General features: G+C 54.0%; 1 protein-coding gene across 1 annotated transcript; it reads right to left on the reverse strand.

Annotated features, from left to right (window-relative positions):
* Positions 1–7022: 7022 nt before the first annotated feature.
* LOC126036682 (electroneutral sodium bicarbonate exchanger 1-like) lies at positions 7023–11689 on the reverse strand. Its single transcript, XM_049796703.1, has 6 exons — positions 11674–11689; positions 9191–9364; positions 8954–9091; positions 8378–8478; positions 7752–7856; positions 7023–7481 (listed from the first exon to the last, which is right to left on the reverse strand). Exons 2-5 carry the CDS (start codon positions 9335–9337, stop codon positions 7769–7771), a joined length of 474 nt encoding a protein of 157 aa, XP_049652660.1. The 5' UTR covers positions 9338–9364; positions 11674–11689; the 3' UTR covers positions 7023–7481; positions 7752–7768.
* Positions 11690–16426: the final 4737 nt, after the last annotated feature.

The following is a 16426-nucleotide window of genomic DNA, read 5'->3' on the forward strand; positions in this document are numbered from 1 at the left end:
GGGCAAGCAGCAGGGAAAACCCGAGCCCTCTGCCCAGCTCCCAGGGATGCCACAAGCCCTTGCTCAAGGCTGGGACACCGGTGTCCCCTGTGTGCCCCAGGAGAGAGGGTGTGATGCTGGAGGGCAGCACAGGGAGGGGGCCCTGCTGTGGTCTGGTAAGGGATGCGCTGGCACCAGGGCACAGGGAGAGTCCCTGTCCCAGAACGCCAGAACAGAGCTCCCTTCCCGGCCACTGCGCTGTGGGAGCTCTGATGCCAGCCTGGCTGGGGGATGTGAGCCTGGCCCAGGACAAGGCAGGGCAGGCTGGGGAGCCCCCTGCTCCACAGCACCCGCACACTCACCTGCCCGCAGCAGCTGGACCTCGGACATCTCATGGGGCTTTGGCCTGGATCTGGGAGCCGGGGCAGCTCCAGCCTTCTCCACCCAGGCCTGCCTAACGTGGCCAGGGGGTCTCTCCGCCATCCTGCAGGAGGGAGGGAGGAAAGGGGTGAGGAGGACCCCCTGCCACCCCAGGGGTGGTGGGGGCAGAGGTGGCTGTGCTCAGGGGCTCCTCGCTCCCATCCTGTCCCAACACTGTCCTCCCAGACACTGCGGGAGCAGGGCTGGCTGCCACAGGGTGTCGCAAAGTACCCCAATGTCACTCCCCTAAGCCCCCTGATCCCCCCTCCCCAGAAGCCCTCTGGCTGCCCCGGAGCACATGGACCCCTCCTCGCCCTGGGGGGACGGGACTGGCTCCCTCTTCCTCCTCCTCCCGCTATGGGGCTGGGGTTTGTCTGTATGGGGGCATCCCCCTTGTCGCAGACACCCCTCTGTCCTCTGTCCCTTCCCTCCCAGGGCCTGGTGCCACCCCCACCTATGGCCAGGCCGAGCCGGGGAGCAGCCCCCAGCCCCTCAGGCACGCCGAGGCTCTTCCCTCGTCCTCAGGAGGCGCAGGACAAGGCCCGCCGGGCTCCCCTCGCTCGAAGGCAGGTGGGCACACCGGGACACCAGAGGCCTTCCTGTGCGCTCAGCCACAGCGATCTGCGACCGTTGGGGTCTGCTGGGTTGCCCTGGTTACGGCTGCCGCGGCAGGCGGCAGGGTTCCATCGGCCGTTCGCTGGCACGAGGGAGGGGGGGAGTCCCCCCTCCCCCCCTCCCCGGGGCCTACGCCCCCGCTGGGCTCAGCCCGGGCCTGCTGGGTCGTCTGAGCGGGCGCGGGGGCCCGGGCCGGGGTGCTGGGGGACGCGCTACGCCCGGGGTGGTGGGGCCGGGAGCGAGGTGGCGTGGGCACAGAGGGGTCGGTGCGTGGGGACGGGCGGGAGGTGAGGCGAGAGGCCGGTGGGCAGCGGGAGGCTGCGGGTCGGGCCGTTGCGGCGAGCTCGGCCCAGCAGCGGGGAGCAAGGCGGACGGCAGCGGCGGCGGGGCCGGCAGGTGGGTACGGGCGGGAAGGGGACGGGAACGGGGGAGCGGGGGAAGAAGGAAGGAAGGAAGGAAGGAAGGAAGGGGGAAAGGGGAGGGGGAGAGGGGTCTGGTGATGGGTCAGGGATGGGGTCGATGAGGGGGTCAGGGATGGGGTCAGGGATGGGTCAGGGATGGTCAGTGAGGGGCTGGGGGCCACTTGTCTGGGAGGTCCAGCCGTGGGGTGGGCGCAGTGATCAGCTGGGTGGTGCCGTTCAGGTTTGTGCAGCCTGTGCGGGTGTAGCGTGGTTTGGAGTGATGGGGGGGTGCAGGCAGGGTGGGCTGCGCTGTGCAGGGGTGCAGTCTGTTTTGGGTGCTGGGGGAGGTGCCCTGGACAGACGTGTCATTCATGCTGGGGAAGCAGAACCAGGCGCTGGTGAGCCGGTGCAGCGGTTCCTCCTGCGCAACATTCTTAGGAAAACTCTCCTTTTTCTTTCCTTTTCCTTGCTCCTTCGCTTCCAGATCTCCGTGGTCGCAGTTTGTGCTGCCTCACCTCCAGCACAGCGTGCAGAATGAAACGACGGTCACAGAATTCGTCCTCCTGGGGTTCTGCAGCACCCCAGCCCTGCAGCGCTGCCTCTTTGGCCTTTTCTCTGCCCTCTGCTCTGCCACTCTGATGGGAAACGCACTTGTCTTTCTGCTTATCTGCCTGGACTACTGCCTCCCCATGTACTTCTTCCTCTGCCACCTCTCCATCGCGGACATCTGCTACGCCTCCAGCAATGTCCCCCGTATGCTAAGGAGCCTCCTTGGACAAGGCAGAACCCCCTCCTTTGCTGGGTGTGGGGCACAGAGCCATCTTTATTTAATCTTTGCACTTACGGCGTGCGTGCTGCTGGCCATCATGTCTCACGTTCGCTATGTGGCAATCTGCCGTCCCCTGTGCTATGCCCTCATCGTGATCTGGAGGCTGCGCCTCACCCTTGCCACGGTTTTGTGGGCTTTGGTGTTTGTATTTGGTACACTGCAAGCCTCTCTGGCTTTACACCTGCCTTTCTGTGGCCCCTGCGAGGTTGTCCACTTCTCCTGTGAAATTCTTGCTGTCTCAAAGCTGGCCTGCCCTGCCGCTCCTGCCAATAAAGTCCTGATCTTTGCTGTTTGTGTGTGCTTCTTCCTCTTCCCTTTAGCCCTAATCCCGATTTGCTCCCTGGACAGCCTGGCCACCGATCTGCGCATCCGCTCTGTGCCAGGATGGCACGAAACCACCTCCACCTGTGGCTCCCACCCGACCGTGGTGGGTGTCTTTTATGGAAACGCCATCTTCGTGTACGCGGGGCCCAGGAGCGGTAACTCCTCTGGGAGGGAGAAAGTTCTTTCCCTTTTCTACAGTTTCGTCAGCCCCAGTTTGAACCCCGTCATTGACAGTCGGAGGAACAAGCAGGTGAAGGAAGCCTTGCTGAAGCTTCAGAGAAGGAAGAGGGTCTTTCATTCCGTCTAGCTGGCGCTCTAGGCTTTCACCTGTCTCCTGTCTTTCTGCTCTTTCTTCTTGAGCTCTTGCAGTATTTCTCACGGAATGTTAAGTGGTTAAAAGTGTCCTCGTTTCAGCTTGGATAGAGTTAACTGTCTTCCTAGTAGCTGGTACACTGCTATGTTTTGAGTTCAGTATGCAAAGAACCTTGATAACACTGATGTTTGCAGTTGTTGCCGAGGAGTGTTTAGACTAAAGTCAAGGATTTTTCAGCTTCTCATGCCCAGCCAGCGAGAAAGCTGGAGTTGGCACAGAACACAGCCAGGGCACCTGACCCAAACTGGCCAACAGGGTATTCCATACCATGCGACATCCCATCTAGTATAGGAACTGGGGAGTGGGGGGGGAATCGCTGCTCGGGGACTAGCTGGGTGTCGATTGGTGGGTGGTGAGCGATTGCACTGCGCATCATTTGTACATTCCGATCCTTTTATTATTGCTGTTGTCATTTTATTAGTATTATCATTATTAGTTTCTTCCTTTCTGTTCTATTAAACTGTGCTTATCTCAACCCACGAGTTTTACTTCTTTTTCCGGATTTTCTCCCCCATCCCACTGGGTGGGGGGGGAGTGAGTGAGCGGCTGGGTGGTGCTTAGTTGTTGGCTGGGGTTAAACCACGACAGAGACAGAGTCACAGCAGCACAGAATGGATGCTGAAAGAGACCTCTAGAGATCATCCAGCCCACCTCGGCTGCTCGAGCAGGGCCAGCTGCAGCAGGCTGTGAGTCTGCTTCTCGAAGGTTCTATTGGCTGCGTTGCTCCCAGGTTGTGGAGCTCGCATGGGAAATGGGCAATGAAGAGGGATGAAGTTTTCGGGCACTTTCTGGCCGGTGCAGTGATTTTTTTTTTTTTTTTCCCTTCTGATTTTTTCTCCCCACTTCCTGGTCTTGCGGCTGCCCAAGGCACAGCCAGACAAGCGGAGGAGGGTCCGTGCCTGGCCTGCAGCTCCCTCCCTCGCCATTCTTGGGGTGATTTGGGGTTATGTTGCTGTGTCAGTGAGGCAAAGCTGGGCTCTTGGGGGCTGAGGTCAGTGGGACCCGAGGAAGGCCGTGATGGTCTTGAGGCTTTGAAGGGCTGTGCACCGAGCCCTGTCCCCGCTGGAGGGGACGCTGGTGGTGTTCAAGACGAAGGCCTTGCAGCCCTTGTTGTCGTGTGTGCCCGTGTCCCCCCCGGCCCCCAAGGTCTGTTGTTGTCGCAGGGGCTCTGTGCTGCTTTCTGCATGGGGCCGTGTCCGTGAGTCCTGCAGGGACCTGTCTGTACTGGCTTCCCCACCAAAGGGCTGCTTCCCCTGGGGAAGGGGAGAGGGGAGTTGTTCCCGTTCCCGTCCCCCCACCATCGCCTGCCCAGCTGGTGGAGACTGGGCCCTGGGGGTGGCTGGGTTCCCCTTGTGGCTTGCTGGCTCAGATTTGGGGCTCAGTGGGGCTTTTGCACCTCTTGGGGGCTGTTTCTTGGTGCCCCCTGTGCTCCCTCCCCGTCCCACACAGGCACCAAGCAGTTCTGGAGAAGGAGCTTTTAATTAAAAAGACAAGTGGCCGGTGGAGGCAGGTCGGTGGTTGTCCACTGGATGCGGAAGACCCGGGGGTCGAAGAGGCAGCCACATGGAGCCCTCTGCAGACCTGTGTGGGTGAGGGGGAGCCGTGCTGGGCCGGGGGGACTCTCTGGGGGCACCCACCGAGCCGGCCCCGATGGCCGACATCCCCCAGCTCTGGGCCAGGGGCGTGGGGAGCTTGTGGCCGGGGTGATCCCCATGGGGTGAGCCGCTGTGCCAGTGGGACAGGGTTGCAAATCGGGGAGGAGACTGGCATCTAGGAGGTGAAAGGGGAGAGGTGGCCCCAAATATTTGGGGAATTCTCTGCAGATGGGCTTTACTGGGCACGCGCCGCCCGGGCGAGGGCAAGGATGCTCACCGGGGCTTGCTGAACCCCCATGCGAAAAGTGCCGGGGGAACGGGTGTGATGGGGATGGCGAAGGGGCCAGAGCAGACTGGGGTGCCATACCTGCTGGTGGTGCCTGGGGGGCCCGGGCTGCAGGGAAGGGCTGCTCCCATGCGGGCAGGCGGCATAGGTTGGCTGAGCCTGAGAGAATGAGACAGGAGCGATGGCCGGCGGTCACCTCTGCTCTTGTCCTCCAAGAGCATCCCTGGGCTGCAGGGGTTGGGGTCGGTCCCTACCTCAAGGGTAGAAGGTTTTGGGGAGCACGAATGGCTGGAAAAGCTGGGGCGCTGGGGGGCCCCAGGGCCCAGGCAGTGGGAGCTGCGTTGGTGGCCGTGCCATGGTCCCTTCTGGCTGTTAGCTGCCAAGGACTCTTTGGCGTCTCCCCGGAAGGAATGCGGGGGCTCCCTGTGTTCCGCCCCACCCCCAAGAGCCTCCCCAGGTCCTCCTGGGGAGGGAAAGAGTTAAGGGAGGCTGGGGTGGCCCCGGGGCCTACAGGCGGCTCTCGGGGTCTGCGGGTGCAAATGCTCTTGGCTTTCAACAGTATTTTTCCGGTGGGGGAAGAAGAACAAGTTGATTCAGCCGAGCCGAGTGGGCACCAAGCTGCAGCCACAGCCTCCTTGCGCCAGATGGCAAATGCGTTTGTGACCGTTGCCCGCGCTTCTGTTCACTGCGTTGACCGGAGCGAGGCAGAAATAGGAAAAAGGACGTCGAGGGCATGAAGGAAGGCCATGCAGTGTTGCTCGGTGGCACGCTTTCCCCCAGCCCTCGCTACAGTAGTGCTGTCAGGTCTTTCAGTCTCCTGCTGGGAAAAGCAGCAGCTCTGGATCCCCCTGGGAGGGGGTGGCCCTTTCCCTGGGTGCGTGACACCCCGGAGGAGACGGTACCCGCTGCCGCGTGCTCCCAGAAAAGGACTGGATTCTGCCCAACGTCCGGTGTCGGGGCGCTGGGGCTGTTTGCGCTCTACGGGATCCCAGGGATGGGGTTAGTACATCCCCTCCTTGTGCTTGGAGGATTCGGCGCTAGCAAGGACACCCCAAGGGTACCAAGGACACAGGCCTCTCGCTCCCGCTGTGTGAACAGTGTGTGGCCTGGGGGAGTCGGGACAACTGCCGTGAACCGGAGGCCAAAGATCTCTCCTGGCCTGTATCCTGGTAATCAAAGAGATTGCGCTCTGTTCGTGAGGCACCTCTGGCTGCAAGATTGTGCAAGGCCATGTGCTGCGTAACTTGTGGCAGGGACCGATGCTGGGGGCATGAAGGCAAGCGCGCTTCTAAAAGCATAAAACTCCATTTCATTTCAGAGCGCAGCTGAGCCACCCCGCTCCTCCAGACTCTGCCATCTGCACCGCTGTGGCTGGGACCGGGCAGTGCTGCACATCCCAAAGGCCACCAAGTCACACCCGTGTCCCTGCTTTGCCGGGAGCTTCTGCGATGCGAGCGATGTTCTGGGGGCTGATCTCTTGGACTACAGCTACCCCGTCCCTGACCGGCAGCTGGCCAGGAGGGTTGTGTCCAGGGTGGAATTCCACCTCTCTGACAAGAACCTGGCCAAGGATGCTTTCCTCCTGAAACATGTCCAGAAGAACAAGATGGGCTTCGTCAGCATCAAACTGCTGACGTCCTTGAAGAAGGTAGGCAGCGCGTTGCGTTGGCCAGCCGAGGTGGGAAGTGGCCTCCATGTGGAAGACGCCTGGATGTCTGGGTGTCTGGGTGTGGTCTGGCTGTCTGCCATGGCCAAAACACTGCTGTGTTATCAACAGCTTTCTAGCTACCAGTACAGAGCACAGCACTACAAGGGCTGCTGTGGGGTAAAGGAACTCCAACTCAGCCAGATCCAATACAGAAGGAAAGTGGAGAAACAACAGAGGGAACAGCCCAGGGACACAGAGCCCCAGGTCTCATCTGGCCGCTCCTGTGACCATACGGTGTATGCAAAATCAAATACCTGAAGTGCTCCCTTAGATGCAGTTTACAGCCAGGGGACAAGAAGGTGGCAGTTCTGCATTTTGCAGCTCCCAGGCTGATGGCAGAGCCAAAGCAAAAAAAACAAACCCAAAACCAAACCAACCAAGAGAGGTAAAACTGGAGCGCAGGGAGCAAATGCTTTTCTTTCACCTTAGGCCAACTGCTTGGATGCTCTCTATGCTGCCCTGCCACAGAGGGCATCCCTCTCGTACCAGTAAGAGACATAAGAGTGAATTAAAGCCAGGACCCCAAACCAGACCAAAAACCCGGTTGTGATCAAGAAGAAAGTGGAGAATGCATCAAATATAACAGAAAATTATTTTGGACATTCCCAGTTTACATTTGAAAAAAAGAGAAAAAAAAAGAGGAGGAATTAGGTATTAAAAGAGCAGCACTGAATGATAAAGCCATAGCAGTCCCTCTACCACTACAAACCCACACCCCCACACGCACGTACGCACACAGACTGAACACCACCAAACTCCCCTTGACTGTGACGTTCACCTCAGCTTGCTGGTCTAGAGATACTGAATGCCTGAAGCACACCAAGGATAACTGAAAACATCTGCATGGCTTTAATGGGAATCCTCCAACTGAAACAAAGCACTTTCTCCCTCTGTCTGCGTTGGCACATCCCCGAGTCACGCTCTCACTCCTCTCCTTCAAAGTCAAGATTCCTAAACGTGAAAAGCGGGAGTGGGGAAAGGCGAAGGGAAGAGAAAAAGAGGGAGAGCATCATCAGTGGAAGACCTGCCAGCTGCTGCTGATTCAGCCCTGTTTGGGGGACCACCCCAGCAGAGAGGAGTTGGTTTGCATGCCACGGTCCTCACTGCCTGTTCCCAGGGACAGGCCGTTTGCTCAGCCTTGCTGGCCAAAGCGTGGGAAAAGCGTAGGTGTGCGCCGTCGCTTGCTGAGGAGCACGGTCACGATCACATGCAATCCTTTACCTTTTTCCTCCCTGGATTCAAAGGGTTTCTGTCTTCAAAGTGAGAGCCTTCCATATGGTCGTTTGTGACATTTCATCCAGGATAACAATCTCAGAAGGATCAGTCCTGCAATAAATATTTTACATAGCAATCCGTGATTATGGGAACTGATGCCACCAAGGGCATTAGCATCAGCAAGAGGAACAGCGGAGCCCCGAGAATCAAAGCTCTGCATAACCGTGGGAGGTTTTGCTGGATGAGGAGTTTTGGGAGGCAAGCCGGGGAGCTGCAGAGCAACAGCTCTGTGCAAAGGCTCTTGCTGGGGCTTAGCCCCGGTCCGGGTTCCTAAGCCACTGCTGGTACAGATCACGCCTGCAACTCCTCATGTGTTAAGTATGAGGATCTCCAGCTACCGTAAAAGCACTGATGAGGCAAGGTTTGGGGGTCAAACGCAAGTGCTGCAGCCACTCTGCTTGCGGTCAGAGCCTTGCAATCACTTCCTGCAGCCCTGCCCCCGAATTCGATTTTCCCACCAAGCTGCCTGCTGGTTTCTGTGGGATGCCCCACAAAGAGGCAAGTGGAGAAAACTCTGCCAAACACCATCAAGCTAATCTTGCCGGGGGTCCTGGCGCTTGGTGGGGCTTTACCCGTCACTGCTTTGCTTTGGGATATCCACGTTACTGGTCTTCCCCACGTTCAGCTGAACTGAACTTGCAGCAGCAGCAGCTTCCATGGCCCTCCTGGACTCCTGATGTAAAAAAGGGACAAATCACGTTCTCTGTCTTTGATCAAAGTGGAGATAAGCTGAATGCCCAGCACAAACTTAGCAGTCTGCCCTCCGCTTCTGCCCCTTGGCAGCTATAGGTATTAGTGCAGCAGGGGAGAAACCGTTCACTCCAAAGATTTCGGGGCAGGGGGATTGTGTGTTCAAAACACGATTATGAGCAAGTCTTGCCAGCAGCAGCAGCAGCATCATCTAATAATAATCATCATAATGATAATGACCTTTGTGAAAAACGACTCGTTTTAAAAATTACACCTGTATTCAAGCGTTCAGCTCACTGCTACTTGAGGAAACAAAGGTTACAAAAGTTACAGGCTATTGGGATCTATTTCGATTGAGTGCTGATCTTCCCCCAACATTTCCAGACAAGCTGTAAGAGAAACAGGCAATCTCACAGACACACGGAGATGTCCAGCCCCGAGGACACAGCAAGCCTTACCTCTTCTTCTTCTCCAGCTTCATTTCTGGCATCGTCCAACTTCTTCTTCCTTTCTGGCATAAGGTCATCCAGAAAGCTGAGCTCTCGCTTTGAGAAGCAGAAATCCATCGCTTTCCGGACAAATACGAGAGCCAAAACCTTCACGAATAAGAGGGAAGATGCGGTGAGCTCAGAGACGATGCCACCTCTCACAACAACGCTGCAAACACCCCGCTGCCGAGCGGTGGCAGCTCTTACCATCATGGGAAAGATGATGGCGGCACGGGACACCTTGATGGTCCAGAGCAGGACGAGGCAGGTCAGCTGGATCGCCGTGAAGAAATGCACCTTTCGCAAGGGCACGTGCCGCAGGTAGATAAAATCCGGCTGGTGTTTCACTGGCATCCAAAACAGCTTCAAGCGATCAAAGAACTGCGAAATAAAAGGGAAAGGTTGCCACCTTGGGACTGCGGCAAGTTGCTGGCCCTCTCGAGACGTGGAGGCACTTTGCAGCATCTCGCTTGCCGTCAGAACTCCTGGATCCCACCGCATTCCTCCTGGGAGCAGCACCCATTTTCCCTTCGCTCCATCTAGCAACCGGCTTGCCCCTGAGAGCTGTCCACCAAACGGCAACTATTCCATGCCATTCCATTATTAGCATTTCTCAGCCCACTGAATCCCCCCGCGAGGATTTCCACCAGTGGTAGAAACTGCCTTCCCTTTGCACCAAATTCCCCCGCTTTTCACGTAACCAAACACTGACCTGCCCTAAACCCTGCAACAGAGAGCGCTGAACTTGCCTGGTCCTCCCAGCCCTATCTACCTCCTGTGCCTCCACCAATCTCTTTCTTACACAAAAGAGTTTCATTGCTTGCTCTGCGAGAAGTTTTTCCCATGCCACTGCTTTTTTCCCTGCTGCTACAGAGACAAAATACCAGGGAGCCGACATGCTGCACGCTGTAAAAGAGTCTGTACCTGAATTCTTCTGAGCGATGACACACCCATGTAGAGAAAGACGCCATAAAGCACAGGCATTGGTATAAACGGGGGGGGGGGGGGGGGGGGGGGGGGGGGGGGAAGAAAAAAAAAAGAAAGAATGCAATCGTTTCTTTTTCTGTATTGCATTTTCAGTATTACCACCCTCTTCCACAGGCACTGCCTAAAATTGCTTGAAGCTTTCCAGCTTCCATTCAGGCTTAGAGATGGGTCAGATATTAACCATTGTTTTGCCATTTTGTGCGCACGAGTGAGCTAAGGCTCTGCTTTAGGCTGAACTTGGGAGTTATCTCTCCTCAGAATAATCCTATTTTCCAGAAAGGTTGGAGGAAAATAGGCGATTTCACCCGTGCTACCCTATGCCGCATTCTCTGGCGGTAGAAGAAACACTTCTGCCTATTCTTGGGGCAACAGGCAAAGGCCACAGGCCTCCTTTTAGCCTAGAGACGAGATTACTTTGTGGGAGGAACGTGCAAGGAAGCCCACAGGGATGACCTCAGTGTGTTTAGCTCCTGGGAACGGCTGCTCCACGGCATTTGGGGAGCAAATTGCAGCCACTAAAGGGCTGCCTGTTTGAAACAGAGCAGATGTGCTCGTCTGAATATGGTCAACTGTAACCCATAAACATGGGTGGGCCTGAAAGACACCCAAAAATTCAAGCAGTTGCGTTGCTTGCTCGCCTCGAGCACACCAAATGGGGGCCTGAAGGGCTGCAAAACCTAACCGAGGCTGGTTCCCACCGTTGGTCAAGCCCCAAGGGTTGGGACCACCTCCTCCTCCTCCGCTCCACAACTAACTACTCAGGCCTGCAGAGAGGGGACTGTTTTTCTGTAACCTCCAACAAGCTCACGGTTGTTGGGTGGTTTGCATTTTCCTCTCACCTTTAACACGGAAGTGAAGAAGACAGAGCAGCCCATGAGCACAAAGATCAGCAAGCCAGTGACTCTCTGCTCTCGTATCCCCAGCAACTTGGGTTGTTCTCCTGGAGCTGAGCAGTCAGACTCTACTTTGAGGCTATTCACGTGGGTGATGGACAGGACGGTCGCAGCCACAAACCAGGGCAGCCCCATCACAGAGCACACCCCGAGCATCACGGCCACCACAAAAAGGTCCAGGTGGTACCCGCATCCTTTCTGCAGGGAGGAAAACAAGAAACAGAGCATCCCATAGCACAAGAGCAAGGATAACATCGCAAGTCAGACTCAAACCCTGCTCGAGCACAAGTCAACTTCTTCAGAATTCAAAACAAGAAATGGAAACAAGCAAGGGTGTATGCAGGCTTTGCACAAGCACCTGGCATGAAAATCTGGCAGGAGTTCAGACACAATGGATATGCAGAGCTTGTGCATTAAATACTTCTCCAAAAAACAACAAGCCACAACCCAAAAGCACCAAACCATTTTTTCCACTCACAAAGAAAACTGTACCACTTGCAAGGAAGGTGTGACTCTGAGTTATCCCTGGCAGCGCATCAAAACAATTCATTCCCCACACCTGCTGCTGCTGCCATTTTAAAACAAAAACGCAGTTCTCTATTGCTCCAAGATTAATTTGCTCCTCCAAAAGGTTGCTCATCTGAACTGCCCTGTCACTTGCTCCCTGCATCATCGTTAATCCAGGAGAGCATCCTGCCACGCAGCCTGACCTTGTCCCAAACCAATGCCTTCAGAAAGCATCGGGAATAAGAGCTTCCCCCCAGACCTGCAGCCCAGAAGGGGCTGGAGTCATCTCTCGCAGGCCCTTACCTTCAGCTTGTGCTCCTTCCTGTTCACAATAACGGCACTGATCTGCTGGTCCATGAATATCAAGATGGTGCAGAGCAGAGCTGGGACGAGCGCAGCCAACACCGTCCACCAAGGGTTGGGTCCTATGGGGTTGATGAACCACCCGCGATCGTCTCTGGTAGGCTGCAACAAAGCCCACACATCAGCATTGTCTCCCAGCCCAGGCACTCCACTGGCTTTCATTTTCCCCTCCCTCCTTGCGTCAGAGCACCTCCCAGCCCTGGCTTCATGTCCCCCTCTCCCGGGGGCTTCAGCAGTGCCAGTCTCCTCCTTGCAAGCAGCTCTAGATACTTCCCCTGTAGGTATCTAGTTTTGGGGCCATCTTCTCGTTTCCAGGAGGAAGCAAGGCACTTGGAGGTGGAAGAGGAGATGGTCACACCACCAGCATCTCCTCCAGACTCAGCCCTGCCCTGCCCCGGCATCACCTTGTGGCACCCCCACGTGCCAAAACACCCCGTTACCTTGAACGCATGGGGGACCTGGAGCTTCGGCGATGGGATCCCAACCACAAAGTCAAGGAGCACCATGATGACGATGGTGAGGAAAACAGCAAAGTCGCTCACTGTGGACCGTACCTGGGGCGAGAAACCAGAGGTGAGAGGGGCATGGCAAACAGGGCCGTAAGGTGAGATGCAAGAGTTGCAGACATCCACAACATTAAGGCTGCTTAACCAAATCCCACCACCCCTCTGAGCACATGCAGCCTGATCCCTTGCTTAGATACTGCTGCTGTGTTTGTCCCTGTGAGATCTGGGGTCAGACAATAAAAAAAAGCTTAACTAGGCCAACAAGGGTTGGTTTAAGTCAAAATCTAAAAATAATAATAATAATATTAAAAATAAGAAAACACATGTCTGCCACTACAGCTACACTCACAGCTACAATGGCAACAAGGCACTGAGGCATCCTTTAGTCCTCAAAAGGAAGCTCCTCATTCGAATCTACTTTCCACTCGAGCACATAATGCGCAGAAGGTAGGGGAAAAAAAACAAACCGAAAACCCCAACCCCCAAAACTTTGGGAAACCTGACTTCCTACTACCTGAGGAGAAGAAAAAAAATAAAAAAAAATCAAACCCCAAAAATCTTCAATCTGGGGCAGGTCACGAGGCAGGTGGGAAACGCTACGATGATTTTGCACTCATGGAAATGAGTGTGGGACATCCAAACTCTTGGAGAGCTTGGCCTGCAAGGCCAACGTTTCCCAGCTTGACCAAGGCAGGGCAAATACTGCTTAGTGCTCCAGGAAAGCCATTTTGGGAAACGAGTGCGGAGATGGACACTGGCCACCTCCTTCTACTTACTCTGGTTGGAAAGTAGCGGCTGGTTTTAAACTTCTTCAAGAAGCCTGACAGGGCAAAGGTGGCGAAGAAGAGGATGCAGCACCAGAAGAATACATCAGGGGTGTAGGGGCCGTCGCGTCCACAGGCAGGTCCTTGAAACTCCCCACGCAAATACTGACATTTCTGGAGAAACAGAGCGTCAGGACACAAAGGCAGTGCACGTGCGGCAGGGAAACCTCGCATAGCTAGGGGGTTTTGAGGATCTTGGTCCAAGATCCACGACCCTGTAACTGCTCCTGCCAATGGAGATTTATATTTAATGAGCAGCAGCAGCTGAACAAGTGACACATCGAACTACACAGCGGAGAAATGAGATGTGAGGAGACACCATACGCTAGTAACATATTACAAGAAACACTCATCCAGGTGACACTCTTCCATCAGTTGCTTGCATTCATAGCACTGTGTTTCCTTAACTGCATCTGGCTTCAGTCCTGACATCTTCCCGCAAAAAACAACATGCCAGGCTCTCCCAACCCTGTGAAGAAAACCTCATCAGCTTTCCTAACTAAAAAGTAATTCTTTTAAAAATTATTTTTAAACCTGAAAAGGACTAGGATTCACAGGACTAGCATCATTACATTCACTTCACAGTCCTCCTCAAAATGGGAGAACAAAAGATAATTGACATGACAAACGCCACAGTTACAGACGTTCCTTCCTGGGGGTGCAGTTCGCACACCTAGGAGCTCATGCATGCACGAATGGGTGATGCCAGGCAGCAGCCTTCTTACGTGCCTCTGACCTCAGGAAGAAACAGATAACATGAATACTTTTACTCCATTTGCATCCTGAGGACCAGAGATGAAGCCCAAGATTTGCCTAGATGACACAGTCAGTTCCTTTAAGGGATGAAATTGTTCGTTTGAGTTTGGCTTCAAGGACTCCCACAGCTGGCGATTAACTAAGAGGTATGCTACAGCGAGGAGCCCGACACACAGACTGCAGGACAACTCATCACGCCAGGCCTCTGAGCTTGCAGTTCTCCGCAGGGCCCGGTGCTGCCTGAGCAGGTGGATGGACTTCCCAGTTCCAGAAATACAAGCTCGTGAATCAAACCCTCCTCAAGCACGCAGGCAAAACTGGCTGCGCTTTAGCGAAGCAAACCAACAACGAGGCTTCCTATGTTTGGGTGCCTCCTGTCTGACGATGCTCTGGGCTACTTTCTCTTCCTGGCAGTAACAGGAATAAGTTGCTCTCATACCTACCAGCTTCTGACAGAGAAAGAGGATGATCTCGTTCTTGCCTGCTAGGACCAGGGGTGGCAATAACGCAGTCTGCCGAGACTGGAAGGGGATGCCTTGGAGGCGGAAACACGCGGGTGTTCATTACTCCTGGGCACTCGGAATCACGGGAGGAGATGATGCCGAAGGGCCTGATCCGATTCACAAACTGACGCACCTTAGGACTGAAAAGGCTTCTCCTTCCACTAACTTACTTTTCTCTGCAACAACAGCCTCAGGAGAGTAACTTCTCCGTAACCCTTTACACTACAGCAACTACAATACTTAATCCTAATGTACCTTACAAGAAAACTACTGCGGTCTTCTCTACTAGAGGGCCAACGCTGCTGCGCCTGTAAGGAGCGCTTTACATTTTATTAACCTTTTGAAACAACGCACTAGCTTTCCTTGCAATCGCATTACGTGGGCTTCCTGGGACTTTATATATGCACGTTCGTTTTCTCTGGCTAAATCAGATTTGGAACGCAGGGGTGGCCATCTGAAAACACTGCAAAACATTCTTTTTACATACATCAGTTCTCTGGTGAAGGCAACAACTGAGAAGGATCTTCAGCTAATGTAAAACTGCGAAGCTCAGAGGAGTCATACTCCAGCTAAAGATCTGTGCACTACTAGGCAGGAATGTCAAATTAAGCAATGCCCAACAGATACAAGTCATTGGACCTTTTCTTTTACAAGTAGGAAAGAAAGGGTACACAGAAAGATAGTGGTCTGTAGAAAATGCATGTAAATCATCAAGATTTCCAAGGATTACTCGAATCGCTTCCTGGAGAGGCCAAAACAAGAAAGGAAGGAAGAATATTAACAAGATAGCCACAATCCCACTGCCAAGTACAGTTTTCAGGCTTGGGAAAAAAAAAATAACATTACAGTTTGCAGGAGTCATGGAAGAGCAGGTTCCAGATATTTTGCTTTTCCTCCTCCCCTTCTTCCCCCTGGTCCCTCCCATCACCTTAGAGCACGCTGCCCTAACAGATTCACAGAAACTGAAGTGAATGAATATCTTAACCCTGAATTAACATAGAAGCAATACTATGGAGAGTGGAGGTGTGCTTTTAAATTTAACAAGTTCTACATTTAAGAAGCCTCCTCCTTGCCAGCACAACACATGCAAGTATTGACCTGTTTCAAAAATAAACATATTCCCCTTTTTCGGAATATTGACCCAATTCAGTTACAAAGGAACTGTAATTCAGCCCCAACAAACTCCTGCTTTATAAACGGGAAACTTTTTCTAGGAATACCTTTTGTTGGGAAGTGGCTTGCTGAAAAAGGACATGGGCCTGTGGAAAAGTTGTGCGAGCAGAGTTCTGTGTGAAAGAATGTCAGTTTGAGCAACAAGACTAGGCCTTGGCTGAAAATAGCTGGCTTTACTGATATTGGGAGAAAAACAACAGCTGGTCTCGCTGTTATCAGGAGAAAGACAGGGACGGTGTGACCTTGGCATAACTTCACAAGTAACTTTTGAAGAAGTTCTCATGAGAAAGTTACTGAACACGCGTAGCTGCCAACCACAAGTGGGTGTGTTTTAGTAATGAATAAACATTAGCAATGTACCAATCATATTAGGACTAGTAGGCATAATTATCGCAAACTGTATAAATATGAGCTATCCGTGCAAATAAAGTTGAATCACTTCTATCACTCATATTGGGTCGACTTATGTGCATTCCTCCGCCGCTCCAACAAATGGCGCCCGAACGGGGACCGAAGAAAGGGGAATTGGAGCGACGGACACTGAGAAGCACCAGTAGCAGCGACCGGGGGGCAAAAGATTAACCGAACGCTGATCGTCTTGGTTGGTGTGTTAACTCTCGTGCCTGGACCGTCCAAAAGGGGTTCGCCGTCAGTGAGGGCTACTGGAAAAAGGCTGCAAAGACTTTTTAACCGAGGTGCCTTAATCAAGGTAGCACCCAGGAGTACCAAGAAGCCGGCCGGCAATGGATCAAGAGGTAGCCCTAAAATTATTACAGTGCTTTTTAGAAAAGCGGGGTAAACTGCATTAAGCAAATTTCGGGGTTAGTCACGCTGGGTCGCGTTAAGGGATGCTTTAAGAATCCGGATTTATTATTTAAGGAGAGTGAATGGCGTACATTAGGAGACGTATTATGGGATATGGTAACTGATG

Source organism: Accipiter gentilis, unplaced genomic scaffold (genome assembly GCF_929443795.1).
Source record: "Accipiter gentilis unplaced genomic scaffold, bAccGen1.1, whole genome shotgun sequence".
In the NCBI taxonomy this organism is placed as follows: Eukaryota; Metazoa; Chordata; class Aves; order Accipitriformes; family Accipitridae; genus Astur; species Astur gentilis.

Excerpts from the sequence above, each read along its gene's own strand:
- LOC126036682 (XM_049796703.1), bottom strand. The coding sequence starts at position 9,337 with ATGCCAGTGAAACACCAGCCGGATTTTATCTACCTGCGGCACGTGCCC. Across the intron at positions 9,092-9,190 it reads CCATCATCTTTCCCATGATG|GTTTTGGCTCTCGTATTTGT; the intron begins GTAAGAGCTGCC and ends TTATTCGTGAAG. Across the intron at positions 7,857-8,377 it reads CCAAAGCAAAGCAGTGACGG|GACTGATCCTTCTGAGATTG; the intron begins GTAAAGCCCCAC and ends TATTTATTGCAG.